General features: G+C 34.3%; 1 protein-coding gene across 2 annotated transcripts in view; it reads right to left on the minus strand.

Annotated features, from left to right (window-relative positions):
- LOC125674203 (adhesion G protein-coupled receptor E3-like) overlaps window positions 1–17,909 on the minus strand; it is a 38,067-nt gene that overhangs the window by 2,018 nt on the left and 18,140 nt on the right. For both annotated transcript variants that reach the window (XM_048911300.2, XM_048911301.2), the window contains exons 12-25: window positions 17,692–17,764; window positions 15,256–15,373; window positions 14,463–14,512; window positions 14,145–14,265; window positions 13,774–13,874; window positions 13,357–13,459; window positions 10,062–10,239; window positions 8,611–8,680; window positions 7,074–7,140; window positions 6,754–6,866; window positions 2,637–2,763; window positions 2,367–2,408; window positions 1,870–1,980; window positions 234–261 (exon numbers count right to left, since the gene is read on the minus strand). In XM_048911300.2, the coding sequence (XP_048767257.2) occupies window positions 234–261; window positions 1,870–1,980; window positions 2,367–2,408; window positions 2,637–2,763; window positions 6,754–6,866; window positions 7,074–7,140; window positions 8,611–8,680; window positions 10,062–10,239; window positions 13,357–13,459; window positions 13,774–13,874; window positions 14,145–14,265; window positions 14,463–14,512; window positions 15,256–15,373; window positions 17,692–17,764 (1,302 nt within the window). The remainder of the gene's footprint in view (window positions 1–233; window positions 262–1,869; window positions 1,981–2,366; window positions 2,409–2,636; window positions 2,764–6,753; window positions 6,867–7,073; window positions 7,141–8,610; window positions 8,681–10,061; window positions 10,240–13,356; window positions 13,460–13,773; window positions 13,875–14,144; window positions 14,266–14,462; window positions 14,513–15,255; window positions 15,374–17,691; window positions 17,765–17,909) is intronic.

Here is a 17,909-nt window from a genome sequence, read left to right on the forward strand (position 1 = left end):
TGAATGAAATTGATCATTATTAATACATAAAACATCGTCAATGTATTTAAATGTCGAGTTGATGGCCACAGCATAATATTTCTTGTCATGTAGAACTTTTTGAAAATAGTTCTGTCTCGTAAGAATATTAAAACAGTTCTGCTAATAGGGGAATATAATTAGTGCACCTGGGAATTCCAACATAGTGTTGGAAGACCTGATCACCAAATACATGAACAAGAAGCTGTACGTACCTTGATGCATCTTTCTTCTCTTTGGTATCTAATAAGAAAATTCAAACAATGACAAGAGTAAATACTGATTAAATGTGTGTATTACTACACTCCTCCTGTTTCGACATGTATTTGTACTGTAATAGCTGTATGGCTTGCATACTATTTACATAATATTTACGTTTTTAGCTTCCTGATATAGTGCAGATTCAAGTTTGTTAAAAGCATGGCCCCCGGGGGTAGGATGGGGCCACAAGGGGGATAAAAGTTTTACATACAAATATATTGGAAACATCTTTCAAAATATTCTTCTCAAGCACCACTGAGCCAGAAAAGCTGATATTTACATGAAAGCTTTCTGATATAGTGCATATTCAGGTTTTTTCAAAATCATGGTCCCCGGAATTCGGATGGGGCCACAATAGGGGATCAAAGTTTTACATACAAATATGTAGGGACAATCTTTAAAAATCTTCTCAAGAACCACTGAGCCAGAAAAGCTGATATTTACATGAAAGTTTTCTGATATAGTGAAGATTCAAGTTTGTTAAAATGATGGCCCTCGGGGGTCGGATGGGGCCAGAATAGGGGATCAAATTTTACATACAAATATATAGAGAAAATCTTAAAAAATCTTCTTCTCAAGAACCACTGAGCCAGGAAAGCTGATATTTACACTAAAGCTTTCTGACATAGTGCAGATTCAAGTTTGTTCAAATCATGGCCCCTCGGAGTAGGGTGGGGCCACAAGGGGGATCAAAGTTTTACATACAAATATATAGGAAAAATCTTTAAAAATCTTCTTCTCAAGAACCGTTGGGCAAAGGAAGTTCACAATTACATGAAAGCTTTCTGACATAGTGTAGATTCAAGTTTACAAAAACAATGGCCTCCAGGGGTAGGTTGGGGCCATAATAGGGACTACGGTTTTACATGCAAATATATATGGAAAGTCTTCTGATATGGACCAAGGTGACTCAGGTGAGCGATGTGGCCCATGGGCCTCTTGTTCAAGGTTGGAAGGACTGTGCATGATAAGGTCTATATCTTACCACGAAAACGTGTAATTTTGTTTGAAAAGTGAATATATATTGTGTACGAATAACGATGTAACTCGGTAATCATTTTCAATTTATTCAAAATGACACAGAAATACACCTAGCACTAGCACTACAAACTACAACTACGCTAATCTACAAACGTATGTACATCGCAGAATACATGTTTTGTGGCTTTTAGGCTTACCAATCATGTCCTATTCATCCAAAGAGCTGATCCACCTTGCGTTCTTTATATGTAGTTTTTGTTGTTTTGTTATTATTCTCTCTTAATATTGGTCACATTATGTAATTCCTTTCGTTTGTCCTCAAGTAGGGACAGGTCGTCCCAAAAATTTGACAATCTGGTTGATTGTATCGTTGTTTATTTTAGTGCTTTGTATATTGTTTTTGTATTTTTTAGATAACGGGTGTTGTTGTAGTTGGAACTTAGTGCTTATTTCGAGTATATATATATATATATATATATATATATATTTATATATATATATATATATATATATATTAGAACTTCTGCTTATATTTTAGGTTATTTTTATGGTAACTCAAAAGATTGTATGCTATTATTCCATTGAGAGTAACAATGCTGTTAAATATACCTTTGAGACTTCCGGACTTGAATTCGTTGTACGTTCGGTTGATACAGTGGTTTTTTGGCTGCTTGAGATCGACTCTATGAATTTGAACTTCTTCTTATAGGCATCTCGTAACTGCTCAACGATAAAACATTATTCAAACAATCAATATTTCTTTTTTCAACTGCTATATACTTTTTCAATACAATCAAATTCACTGTTAGTTATCTTCATTCACTTTTACATTTCATCCTATCATTTATAGAACTAGAACTACATGTATGTGAAAAGTTGATTACGAGGGTGGTATTTTGGAATTACTCAAAACAGATCACATTTATCATATTAAACAATGTTAAATGTAAAAAAAGATCTTTAAACAAGCATGTGGTCAGTCAAGTGTTATCAAACGTAATATAATTTAGGATACAGTTGATTTAAACAGAGAAGGTTTGATCAACAGAATTTTTTTTCTTCAGAATCCACTAACTTTGATTACCAAATGATGGTTGTTTTCTTACCTTCTTATTCAAAGGAACATGAACCAGGAAAATAAAGAAACCCTGAAAAATGCAAGACATCGGGAACATGAAATGTTTCAGAAACACCGTTGCCCTACTAAACCCAAAAATCCAAATGATCTCTTCTGTAATTGTAATGCATTTTACTGTTGAAGCCACACAACTATTTTTATTTGATCGAAGATGATGAAAAATATATATTCTTTTGATATCATGGTATATTTAGGTACACATCCCTAAATAAACCCAGAATCACGAGGCTACGTTTACCTGTAGAGAACTGCTGATGGTGAATAGATACTGGAAGACCTCTGTAGTATCGTTCATAGACATGATTCCGAAGGCCCAAGTAATACCGAGTGCAGGTACAAGGGTTCCCAAGTTCTTTAAGGCTGATCTGATGAATATTGATAATTTAAACACCTAAAACGTTTGATCTTTGTATATATCTATGTATATGTCTATCTATTAGCGATTTAGTAGCACAACTTACTCCACTTATATTGAAGTCGCTTATTTTGAAATATCGCTTATTTTGAAGTAAAACAAAATCCTCAGACTCTTCTTTTCTTTGCATTAAAATATCGGTTAAGTTGAAATCGCTTATATTGAAATATCGCTTATTTTGAAACCAATTATCGGTCCGCTGAGTAGATAATGTATTGTTTTTATAACGGCTATATTGAAGTCACCTGTGATGGAAGTTGTCCAGGTTGGTGGCCTCGTAATTACACCGGTAGGTGTCAGTTAAATGGTTTCCCATGGATTACTTTTCATTGCGTGTTTTTATAGGAATGAAATCACAGTGGGGTATAATCACTCTTTAACAGTTTGATGACGGGATCGTTTGTAAAATTTGACCTCCCCACAAAAAAGGAAAACTTTATCATTGGACACCAAATACAAATTGATAACTGCAATAGATATAAAAATTTGAAGTCAAAATCTAAAATTACAATTTTGCTTAACCCCAGTAACTTCAAACACCTTACAGCTATAACAGTGCATTAAAAAGTTTTTGCAAGACTGGATTCACATTAAAATCTCCAAATAAAGTATATAACATCTGACGTGGACAACGACAATGTCTTTACAGACAACATGATGCCACTTGCTTATGTTAGTGAACTTTATTTTTTTTTTAAATGATTCTGAAATTCTGATGTTAGACATACATGTACATGTGTGTCGAATGTTTTCACGGCGATCGTTTCCAGGGGAGAACTTACTTCCGATATTATAGACATGTACATACTGTAAGCGAAATATCAGCGACGAGAGCAAAAACGAAATTCCGGATGAAAATGTGACATACAATCAACCTCGAAATTGTATGTGTAAATTTAAATAATAATAAAAAAAGATTATGAACAGACGCTACCTAAAGTAGAAGACAAATTTTTGTAGACATCGGAAATTGAAATATTAATTCTTGGGTACCTGTAAAGTGCGAAACAAAATCGAAACGAAACGAACGAAATCTACCGAAACGAAACGAAATCTACCGAAACGAAACGAAATCTACCAAAACGAAACGAAACCCACCGAAACGAAACGAAGCCTACCGAAACGAAACGAAACAGATTGTATAACCGAACTTTTTAAATTAAAATAATTAAAAATGATATCTTAGGCCCCTGTGAAAGTTACCACAGATAAATAAAATTCACCTCCCCTTTGATGTAGGCTTTGGGCTTGACTGATACAAAGTTTTAAAAGCTGGAAGGGGGTGAGTAAGGACAAAGTACATATCCGAAGTTGATTAAATACCATGTGAAATTAGTTTCGGATCAGTAAATTTCAGAACGAAGGGTTACAGTCTCAGAGGTCTGGGGAAACACACTAAACGAGGGGTGGGGGTCCCCGGCGTTGGATCCGCCTTTGGGTATAGATACATTGTTTGAAGAAGCTGGTGTCTGAGAAAGTTGAAAGCAGGAAGAGCTCTTAACCTCTTATTTTATATCTAACTGCTGAGGTGCGAGTGTATACTTTCAATAATGAAATAAATTTAATAGTATGCCATATTTTATGAATGCAATTCGGTAAGATATGTATACATGTATTATTAAAAGTTATTGATATGTAGTGAGTCTAAAGATAACTCTATACATTTGGGGTGTTGCTAAGACGTGAAATTGAAAACGGGATGGAAAACGGAAATTGTTTTATGCAATAATATCAGGAGGTCAGCATTTTGCAAAATCAAAAGACTTATGAACAAGGGAAGCATAAATTACAAAGAGAACGGGAAGACATACTCAGAATCCACCGTTTGATATACTACATACAAATACACAATATCCACATTTATATATAGATTTGTCTTTAGAGCAAAAAACACTGAAACATGTATTTATGCCCAAACGCGGATCCAGCGCCGGCGACCCCACCCCTCGTTAAGACCTCCGACCTGTGAGACTGTAACCCTCCGTTCTGAAATTTATGGATCTGAAACTAATTGCACATGTTATTTAATCAACTTCGGATATGTACGTTTTGCTTACTCACCCCCCCCCCCCTTCCAATTTTTAAAACTTTGTATCAGTCAAGCCTAAAGCCTACATCAAAAGGGAGGCGGATTTTATTTGTATGTGGTAACTTTCACAAGGGCCCAAAATACCATTTTTAATTACTATAATTAAAAGAGTTCGGTTGTACAATCTGTTTCGTTTCGTTAGGTTTCGTTAGGTTTCGTTTCGGTGGGTTTCGTTTCGGTAGATTTCGTTTCGTTTCGTTTCGATTTCGTTTCACACTTTACAGGTACCATTAATTCTTGGTCAGCTCAATAAGAAACAAAAGTTAACTAAACTCACATATTTTCTAAAAAATGAAAATCTTCATTGGACTAAATTCAATCAATTATCTAAATGTTGTAAATTGTGTAAGGTAATAAATTTATATTTCTACTTTCGTAATCGGGATCAAGATGCCAGATGAAGCCTCCGATATGGTCGACATTTCCGATTTCGCTTATTTTGAACTTTGGTTATATCGAAAGAAAAAGATTGGTCCCCTGAAATTCAATATATCCGGAGTAAGCTGTAGTTTGAAAGTTTAGAACTTTAATTTTTACCATTTACCAATGCGTCATTTATATGAATAGAACTTTTTAAAAGCGCTGTTATTTTTGGCGACTTTTTTCATCCACCGAACACTCCAACATATCCAATGCACCAATATTTCCCAATAGATGGATATCTTGCTATTGATGATACAAATAATAAAGTCTGAAAACTAATTTAAAGGTTGTGAATTCATGAATTTGGTTGATGTATTACAACATTGTATTTGACCAAACAGATACCGATTTTTAAAAGCAACTACATTTAAACGCCCAATTTTCGTAAAAAAAAAAATTAGTTTCTTGGCCAATAATTAATACATTTAATCTATAACCCATCTTTTATGTTCATTTAGAATTTCGAAGCAACATATCACACCTTGTGTGTCATTTATAAAATTGACAATACACCTATTTTAAAACTTATTCTTCTTATGTATTTTAAATGAAAAAAGGTAATTATGTATGTTCACTTGAATAGTATTGTATTTTGTCACTATCTAAATTGTTAGAAAATATGTGTGTACATTTATTTATTATAATTACACCTTAATAAACATTGCTTATATTGTATTGACACAAATGAACAAAGTACATTTACATCCATGCCAATAAATAAAAAGCAGATTTTAAGTGCAACAAGATGTGTTTGTGAAACACTGATGCCCCATGGATTACAGCGTTGAAGTGAATATTCTTCAAAGTAAGGCAATGTTAATTTCAAGGTCACAAGGAGAAACAACTTGGTGCCGATGGAGATGTATTTTCACAAGAAATGCACATGTTAATTATGAAAGTAGTGCTCTACGGTTTAAAAGATATAGCTTATATTCGTACTTTCTAAAAGTAGGACAAATGTCAATGTTAAGATCACACAGTCAAATACTTTAGTGTCAATAGAAAGGTCTTTTTACAGGAAATACACATACAATTGTACCAAATATGAAAGATCTACCTTTTATGGTGTAAAATATACTACAGAGATGTGACTGAATTCCTCAGAAATCAGAGGAAAACTGGTCGAAAAGGGAGAAAAGCGCCTCACCCTGCCTGGAAAATATCATTTTCTGCCACTTTAGATCAAATGCAGAGTGCTTTTTATTTCTTTAAAAACTGAGCAAATCGGGGTATTTCCTGTGAAAAGAGGAAAATCTCAACCCTGATACTACCAAGGTTTAAGTTGTTTGCCACAGACAGGCAGAAGGACGGACAGGTATTGATGGTAACAACATAAAACGACTTGTACATAGTGTGTTGTGGTGTTCCAGATTTGAATTATTACTTGCAAATTGTGCTAAAAAGTACATCTTATTAAAAGAACCATACCGAGCTTTTGCCACTATGTTGGGTTTCTCCGTATTTTGAGCGATCTGTGCTGGGTTCTGTTTCATTCTTGAAAGGCTTACTTTCAGCAATGTGAGTATAATGATAACATTGTTCTGTAAAAAAAAACAAAAAACATTATATATATTGCTGTCGAAAATATGAAAGTCGCCAAATATCATTCTAGCATTGTAGTGTGTAGCTTTCATCAAATACATGTATATCTATATTGAATAAATTCAAGAGAATATGTGATACATTTGCAAAGAACGATTATACCAGATATGTACATGCTTAAAGCTCATATTTCAAATGAATCTTACAAAGACCACCAGGCAAACAGGAACCACGAAGAAGTACAGTGAACCACTTTCTGCCGAGAGCCAACAACTATGAAAATATAATACTCTGAATGAATGTTAGAAAACACAATTCTACAGTATGTGTGATTGATACACCAGGGTTGATCTCCATGTCTTTATGCAAACTCTTACTGAAATGAGACACCGACATCTTTATCTGATATGACTATAAATTTTTGTGATAGGATTTAAAGTTGGACAAGTACATGTAATCTGAAAATAGTGTCATGTTGTAATATTTTAATTTACTTCGTGAGTGTAAAGGATTCCACATTGTAAATGTTATATGTGCATACATGTATGTACACCCACCCAGTACATTCAAAACTTACGATATGACAGTGGTATGTTACGAAATCCAGGAGAGTCTCTGCTGGATCTCTTATCATATCCATTGAAGTTCTTTTCGCCTTAAATCTCTTGTGCCAAGCTATGCTTATTACATTAATTTATTATCATCAATTCATGTGTCTAGGTTAGTGTGTTTCCGAAATTTTTACAGCTTGATCATTTCGGAATTTCATCCTTCGGTGACCACGCCATTTTAACTCTAACCTTCATAATTATTACGAATTAGTGCAAGAATATTAAACATATCCCTGTTCGTTATTTTCGTTTTTTTCGTGAATGCGTCAGTGTTTTTCCTATTCTTCATTCCGTATTGAATATAGGAATTATAAGATTGATCTTATCTTGTTATTTCGGATTTCAAACATTTCGGTTGAGCATCACTGAAGAGACATTGTTTGTCGAAATGCGCACCTGATGCATCAACATTGGTACCGTATAAGTTTTACATCTTCAATTTTTTAAATTCAGAACATGCTTGAAAGATCTAGTGGAAAGTGATTAGAGACGCGATATTTTGTTTAAGATACATGTTTGACTAAATAATTCAAAAAATCGAAACGACTACTAGAACGTACGAAACGATACCTCATCGGTCATCTTTGGGTCGGTTTCTATAAGTCAATTGGTTCAATTGTTATCCGAACACCCATGATTAATTGTACAGTATGAAAGGTGTAGATAACAAACAGTGATCAATCTCATAACTCCTATCAACAATGCAAAATAGATAGTTGGGCAAACACGGACCCCTGGACACACCAGAGGTGGGATCATCTGTCTAAGAGGAGTAAGCATCCCCTGTCGACCGGTCACACCCGCCGTGATACCTATATCCTGATCAGGTAGACGGAGTTATTCGTATTCAAAATCAGTGTGCCAAGAACGGACTAACAATCGGTATGAAACATGTCAGACAGCATTCGACCCAATGATAGGTTGTATTTACGAACTAGATCGTTACATATTGTATAACGACCATAGAAATTGCGAAATGCTGAATTTAATGTGTATGATATACCGACACTCGGTTCTTTTTTAGATTATTAGTATTTATACAAGATGTCTTATCAGTTGCTGTTTTAGATAAGTAATTGCCATCAAAATTGGTACCTATAAGTTTTACATATAAGTAAATGCATATACTTACTAATTTGATATATGATATGTTTTGTTCACATAAATCCCAATCGTCACCGTTGATATAATAAATGGTATCGCTGAAGTTGATAAGAAAGATGTATTATATATACGTATATACACACAATATTGCCATGGTCTAACTATAATTATATTGTATCTAAACCATATTATTGAAAACAAACGCCATTTTCGTGTAATTCAGCGCGGGATAGTAACGTATCTGCTTTTGTATTCGAATACTTGGTTTGTGAATGGTCTGTGAACAGTAAGTCTATATTCTTGGCAGTGACGCATCCTTTCCAACACAAAGATGTAAAATTGCAAAAATTTGCTCAGTTTGTCTGGTTATTTTCACATTAAATGATCACAATCTAAACATTCCGTGTCCCTGAAGTATACGCTGTGACCTTCAAACCGACATTTCGATATATTGATGACGTTTTGTCTATTAACAATTATAATAACTTTCATTCATATGTCGATTTGATATATCCCTGTGAGCTGGAAATAAAGGACACTACAAAGTCGTCCACTTCTGCTTCATACTTAGATATTTTATTGAAAGTAGACATTAACGGCAAACTGACAACTCAACTGTATGGCAAACAGGATGATTTCAGCTTCTCCATCGTCAACTTCCCATATTTATGTAGCAATATTCCATTATCACCTGCATATGGTGTTTATATATCTCAACTGATTCGATATGCAAGAGCTTGTTCTACGTATAGTCAGTTTTTAAATCGAGGTAAGCTACTGACAAACAAGTTGATGGTGCAGGGGTTTCAACATACTCGATTGTAGTCAGCCTTTCGCATATTATATGGTCGTTATAACGATCTAGTTCGTCAATACAACCTATCATTGGGTCAAATGCTGTCTGACGTGTTTCATACCGATTGTTAGGCCATTGTTGACAGACTGATTTTGACTACGGATAACTCCGTTTACCTGATCAGGATATAGGGCTCACGGCGGGTGTGACCAGTTGACAGGGGATGCTTACTCCTCCTAGACACCTACTCCCACCTCTGGTGTGTCCAAGAGTCCGTGTTTGCCCAACTATCTATTTTGTATTGCTTGTAGGAGTTATGAGATTGATCACTGTTCGTTATCTTCGCCTTTCATAAGTACAGTGTATGCATTATAAACGGATAAATCTTCATACTGAAGTCGTTCTCTTTATCATGGAGAAGCCGTGCATTTTTAACATAATATTTGATTATTACTGAAGTGGTTTTATAAGATAAACTGGTACATGTATGTATATCTTCAGCTCTTACCATAGATAATTCAAGAATGGTTCCTATGTCTGTATGTATTCATTTGTACGTATGTATTTTGAAATGATTGGTCATATTGTCATTATATTATTTTTTCTAATATTCATTGATATTTTTTGTCGAGGAGAGTGGAAACAGACAATATATTTGTACTTTGTTTTACTTTAAAACTTACCCCAGCCCAACACTAAGAACCAAGGTAAACTTGATCTTCGGGAAAATTGATCTGCTAAACGCAACCAAATGGAGGCCAGGAATACATTCCGGAAATAGTATATTCCAATACATTGCATCATACTGAACATGACAAGCAGCATTGAGTGGAGGAAAAACGTCGTTACCTTGCAGACCACCTGTAAATGAAATACCATGTACAACACAAATATAAAACATGCATAATACAAAAGAAACGTGATGTTCAAGATTTGGACAATATCAAATTTCTAAAAAGCCTGACAAGTGAAGACAATCAAACTCATAAATCCCATAAAGAACGCAACATTACGACTAGAGCAAAAAAGCCCCCTGGATAAACCAGTCAAGTGATCAAGTTCAGAGGAAATAACCATTCCCTGTTGACCGGAAACCCCCGGGCGTGCCCTCTATCTTGATAATAGATCATTGTAATGATTATGTAATTTACGAAATGCAAACTTCAAACGAGAATCCCTGTAACATCAACATATTTGTTATACGTTAGCTTCGATTATAAAAAAAATAATACATCACACACGAATCAAATGAGAGACAAAAATATCATAAACAGGTTAAAATGGAATATTCATGCATATATATGGAACATTGGCGATAGAGAAGCGGAAGTCATCTTGTTTGTCACAAAGCTGAGTTGTCAGTTTGTCACTAACATGAAAGGTGAAGATAACGAACAGTGATCTATCTCATAACTCCTATAAACAATACAAAATAGATTGTTGGGCAAAAACGGACCCCTATGTTCAATAACATATCCAAAAATGAAAGACTGGTCCGTACTTGCCCAAATCTCTGTTTTGTATTGCTTTGAGATTGATCCTGTTCTTAGTTTCACCTTTCATGAGTTTGCTATATCCAGATATGGAAAAAAGGTTTGTATTTTCTGTGGCAGAAGATAAACTCCTTTGCTGCATTAGTTGTATTATGGCGTCATAACATAGACCGTGACGTCACACACCTATTGTCTTCTTAAGATCGATATATTGCACTCTATTATACATTTGATACAAAAAAGGTGCGGAGGATCGTGTAGGGGACAAAACTAAGGTGGAATTGAAATACTCTACGTGAGTTCGTAATCAAATTCAACGTGAAGTGACTTTGTGATATCATTTAAAGTTGTTATGGTTATGGAAGTTTTTTAAAGGTATGTGTAGACCCGAATCTCCTATTACCTAATCTATTAAGATCACTACTGATTTAAACATTTTTATCATGTAATTTGCAAATAAGGAATGTATACACGTTCTAAATACTTACAGTATCCCCCCCCCCCTTGATTTTCATAAAGGGATACGATATATATGCATGAAATGATATCGGGAATAAATATTAAAATATGGACACTCTATTGGGATTTCTAAATCTACTTTGAAATTTAAGTTTTGTAAATCAATTGCATGATTGTTGCACACATTTATACAATTATTAAATGATCCACAGAGAAACTTTCGTTTGGTAAATAAAACCTTATAAAATCCATTACAACAAAAGATATTTGTAAACCATATATGCCTCCATGATGCAAAATTGAAAATGGTTATGCACATGCATAATTTGATTGATAGTAGTATCACCAAAATGAAATATTGAGTAGACAATATCTCTCAATGTCAGGAGGTGACTGACCAAGTAACCTAAAACTCAATAGGGGTCATCTACTCCTTATGCTGCACCAGTGCACCAGGTTTGGTGTCAATCAAGCAAATAATTCTTAAAATATAGGAGACAACATATTACTATGTCCAGTTTAACCAGTGACCTTTGACAATGTGACCTCAAAATCAAGGGGTGTAATTTTCAACTGACGATGCACCAGTGTACGAAACTTGATGTCTGTCAAGCAAAGGATTCTCAAGATATTGAGCGGGCAGCATATTCCTATGCCGACTTTGACACTTGATCTTTGACCATGTGAACTCAAAATCAAAAGGAGTCATCTCCTGAAGACGTACCAGTGTATCAAGTTTAGTTTGACCCTTGACTTTTGACCATGTGACTTCAAAATCAAGTTTACGAAGTTGACACCTCTTAAGTAAAGGGTTCTCAAGATATTGAGCAAACAAGATATTCTTATGTCCATAGTAGATTGTTGCTTGACCTTTCACCATTTGACCTGAAACACAATAGGGATCCTCGTCTTTGCATAACCAACCCACATATGAAATATCATTACGATCAAGTGATTGGTTCTTAAGATATTGAGCGGAAAACATGTAGTCTACCGACCGACCGACAGGTGCAAACCGATATGCCTCTCTTCTTAGAAGGGGGGGGGGGGGGTAAAAACACTGTTGGGTCTAACAAATGTTTTACCAAGTCCTTATCCTTGTCACGCATACCTCGTTTGCGGAAGTATGATAAATAAAGAACGGAGTCTTCCATATCTGTTTGATATTTGGATATTCTATTGAACATGGATGTTAAGGGCATACTAACAGCTCAACTTGATGACAAACAGGAATACTTAAGGTTTTCTATCATCAACTTCCGATATTTGTGCAGCAATATTTCATGATCATCTACAACTGGTGTTAATATCTCTCAATTTAATATGCAGGAGCATGTTCTGCATATGATGAATAAAAGGTGAAGATAACGAACAGTGATCAATCTCATAACTACCAAAATCAATACAAAATAGATAGATAGCATATGATGAATGTTTTAAATCGAGACAAACTACTGAGAAACGCTGATGTTACAGAGTTTCAACATTCTTGTTTGAACGCAGCATTTCTCAAATTCTATTATATTTACAATGATATAAATTGCAAATACAAGCTATCGTTGGGTCAAATGCTAAATGATGTGTTCGAATCGATGTGTCATATGATAGAAAACATACGTGGAATGTTAAATTTATGCCATTCAAATTGCATTGCTTTAAATACCACATTTCAAATATTAAGGTTTAAAGTGAGGCTTCTGATTATCATAAACATTATTTCCCCCCCGTATAGATAGATGCAATAGACATATTGATAAAAGATATTGTATTAGTGGAACATTGTTTCATGTTATTGGATTTTAATCTATACACATGTTATAGGGATATTTAGTTTTTCGTATTACGAAATAATTTAAGGGATTGAATTTAATGCATGAAATGCTAACTCACACCTTGTAAAGTTCTCTTTTCTGGTACAAGAATTCCTAAAATACTCTTGTTTTCTTTCTTCCAAATAAGTCAAATGTTTGCCCCGCCAAAACTCGGCTATGCGACAATACATTTAAAGTACTTGGAGGATACAAACCTCATTGGACGAGGCCTCTGTCCCTCCTATGAATAACACATAGGATATTGCTAATGCCACGCACAGATTCATCAATAGAATTGTCACATCACTCTTCATGTTTCTGTAAATGCACCCATTCATTGTTATTTACGTACCAAGTTTGTTGAAAACATTCTCTATCGTTATCAATAATGAGAAAGAAAAATATTCGTCTAAATCTTACACATTACAAATACACGAGGGAAACAAATATCTAATACATGAACAAATCCAATCTAAGCAAGTAGTCATCAATGTTTAAGCTATTTCAATATGACAGGATGCAATCATTTAATGTTGACTAAATTTAATTATAAGAAAAATAAGAATCAACGCGTCGCGTATTTAACGGATTCTACTAAATCGATTATTTCAATTATAGTACATTCCCATTACCTCCAAACTATCATATGCATCATTACCGTCACTGAAGCAAAGACAACTGAAACACAGCTTCCTATCAAAGATATTTGAGAGAGTACCGCTGAGTCTGCTACCTACAAATACAATTAGGAGACAGTCGTGTAAGTTCGGTAGTTAATCAGTACATTATATACTGCAATCAATCTACCGTAGATCTGACAACATTGACATTGGATTGTGATGAAGTAAACCGTTTGTAAGCGTTGCTTGTTGGTTTGTTTTTTCAATCAGTATGTACATGTATTTCATAGTAAGAAACTTTATGTTGTTGTAGAAAATATATATATATATCAGCACAATTTTTTCATATTTTGCATTCTAGTGTACTTGCATTAACTACCCACGTTTGATTTCAGACTCATCAATACAGCGAAATTCGTCAGGTGATTGCATTGACAGATTATTTGATTGGATGTTGATTCTATACGCTGACATCCATCAGTGTGCCATGCGCCACGCCCACCTCTTCAAAACAGGATATGATATATATCCACAAACGTGTATGGTTGTTATTCAAAACTATACCTAAAATAGTTCCCTGTAATTGCATTGTAAACACCACTGGTCTTTCAATACTGAGTTTGAGAAACAAATTATATCAGAACCTATAAGAATATTATGTTGAAATAGAATTAACGCTTTATATATCAAATTAGCATTACCTTGCTAGGAAATCCCAGTACACACACATTGCCGAGGATGAATCAGTAGTCTGAAGCAAGAATAATGGCAAAATATATCAAAGACATTCAACAGTTGAATATGAAATTTATTCCATGACTGGAACATTCAATTCTAGACGGCAAAAATAAAAATGGCATAGTTTTAAAAGAAAACAATGCAAATCAAACGCTCTATATTTTTTCAGTAAACAGTAGACAAGACAAAAAGTAGTCTCGGTAAAGATAACGAACAGTGATCAATTTCATAATTCCTATAAGCAATACAAAATAGATAGTTGGGCAAACACAGACCCCTGGACACACCGGAGGTGGGATCAGGTGCCTAGGAGGATAAGGATCCCCTGTTGACCGGTCACACCTGGGTATGAATTTCACTGCGTGAAAATTCCAGATTTGTTACTTTCACAGCTTGAAAATAACTGCAGTATAACTGTATAGTTTATAAAATGGAAAAGAAAAATCTCCGATAATATCTACTGTAAAGAAATCAATTAGAAGAATTATGAAAATATAGAATATCATTTAGATATATTTAAATCAGGATTTAGTGCTCATGGCGGATGTGATCGGTCGACAGGTGATGCTTACTCCTAGACACCTGATTCCACCTTGGTGTGTCCTGGGGTCCGTGTTTGACCAACTATCTATTTTGTATTGCTTATAGGGAGTTATAAGATTGATCACTGTTCGTTATCTTCAACTTCCATATTACACCTGAAAATTAATTCTTATACGTTATTCGATCAATGAAGGTTCATATTCATTTACGTACGCTTTTTATGGTTTTGAATGTCAATGTTAATGGCGGGGACAGTACATCTGGGGCGTTATCCAACGTAAAGGACAATACCGGTGTATTCACGAATGTAGATTTCCTAGTCATGTTAACTCTGAAAAAGAAGCATATGCATGAATTTTCTAACTATCCCACAACTTCCTGCGGAAAAACTTAACGTGTGTAACAAAACATGCACAAATTGTTGTAGCTTTCTGTTCTTTAATACGTTTAGATACCAACTTTTATTACTTTTTGTATGAAATTAAATTAACAAAAAAATGTACTGGGAAAATGACATATGTTCAATGTATCACTGGTATTAAACTGATGTACGTAACTGCAGTTACGTGCATCCCAAGATGACATAAGAAGAAACAGGTAAATTAAAATAGCGATGTTTTTGTCTTTTAGAAAGCAAAGTGAAATACACTTCACGAAAGAGGATGTCTATTTATATCAATAGTTCACAATTGTACCCAAAGTCTTCATGATACTGTCCCGAATTTGCTGCAATCGGTAAGTGAAATCCGTAGATTGATATACGTAACTTTCACAATATGATGTACGTAACTTTCCGATTTGCACATAAAAGATGTACGTAACTCAAAAGATCTCCATTAAACTTTTATTCATTTGTTCATTCAAAAAGCCCGATAGAATGCCTTCATCAATAAAAATCACATGTTAAATAATGCTACCAACATGTCATCAAATCAAACGTTCAATTTAAGCTCTTTTAAGAAGATTTAAGAACGTTCTTTCATATCTATGATGTAGTACCTATAATGCTATAAGTCAAAGAGCAATCAATCAAAAAATGACACAATCACTGATAAACTTCATTCAAAGTACGCCACAAATATTCTTCAACGGTAACCGAACTCGTTAATGTATGAGCAAGTACAGCATCGACCATGTTTTTTGTAACAAAAAGATAAGGGACCGGTCATTTAATATATGATAATATGTCTTTAGTTTTAAATTTTAGTTTGAATAAAAATGAAAAATTCGCTTGTTCGCCCCTTTTTTGGCCATAAAAAAAATCTAAAGAATCAAACATTAAATTGACATAGACTTAGTAATAAAAATATTTCAACATTAAACAGTGAAATTGGTTATATTTCTGAATTTCACAATAAGAATTTTCACAAAAATCGGATGAAAATGGCTTCCAACAGATTTTTTTGTTGTTGAAAAAAAATGTAATTTTATATGAAGAAATATGAAATTTTGGACGTGTTACAACACTTATGTATATCATGCATATGCAGTCGAGAACGCGTGAAATGATATCAAAATAATATATTGAAGGTAATTAATTGGTATTAATTGTACTCGGTTAAAACAGACTCTGGAGCTCTGGAGATCACATGAAAAATTTCCAGGAGAGTTAATTCCAGCTGAGTACTTGAGTCTACGTAGTATTGCAGCAAAAGAATACCAAACAAATCATGTTTATCAACGTATCCTAAAGAAATACCTGGTAAAAACATCCCCCAAATATCTACGCACATTTTTACTCCCCCCCCCCGCCTAAAATAATAATAAAGAATTACTGAAAATCTACATAACCTGAAAATTTTAAAACATCTTAAAATCAAGATATTCTAAGCTTGTGAAACATTCATACAAGTTAATGATAATGATGTTTTCTCCTTTAAATTTTTAACCCCTTCAAAATACCAAGAAAACCAACCCCAAAACATCCATTTTACCTACCCCCTCTCCCCCGACAGAAATACTTCGGTTTTGTTGGACCCCCAAAAGACACCAAAATTCAAAATGTGTCCTCCCAAGAATAGGCATAGTCTTTAAATGGTACAAAATTTGGAGTAATACCCCCCCCCCGCCTTTTCCCTATGTGCAGCATCTGTTCGTATCAAATATCTCAAGAAGTTATAGAATGAGTTTTTTTTTTATCGCTAAATGACATTCTTTCTCTGCCATAAAGTATGTGCATTACTTCTCCACTTGTTTAGCTGTTTAGAAAGCAAGCTTTAGGGTTTGTCGAACTACGAGTGAATTGCAGTTACGTACATCATATACGAAAATTACGTACATCAACCAAAAATATTTTAATGAGTTACGTATATCACGTGTGTTTTTACATAGGAGTTTAACTCGTCCATTCAGGAGAGAAAAAACCCGGATTTTACCATTCTGAAGGATAAAGCGTAAAGAAATACACAAATTTGACTAATTAATATCACTGAATAGTTGATAGGATCAGATATAATCTAAATTGAAAAATTACCCGTTTCTTCTTCCGCCGTCTTGGGATGTACGTAACTGCAGTTACGTACATCAGTTTAATACCAGTGGTGTATTCAGGGAAACTTTATTGTAATTCATCACAGTTAGTTACATATTGATAAGAGGACTGGGTATGGATGGATTGTGAACCTTGTTGTTAAACGATATACTACATACTTGGAAACGTTCCTAATATTAGAAGGAAGAACACTTGCAATTGTTCTGTAAATAACAGCAGCATAGAAATTCCCTGAAATAAAGCAAAAACAACGGGTGAGAAAGAATTGAAAGTTGCAAAGAATACGAACGTCCGACATCAAAAGCGAATCGATGTTTGGTTTATAAATCATACTCAACAGAAAACGATATGCATCATTATTTCTGTTTTCTCAAAT

Source organism: Ostrea edulis, chromosome 3, assembly GCF_947568905.1.
Source record: "Ostrea edulis chromosome 3, xbOstEdul1.1, whole genome shotgun sequence".
Taxonomy (NCBI): Eukaryota; Metazoa; Mollusca; class Bivalvia; order Ostreida; family Ostreidae; genus Ostrea; species Ostrea edulis.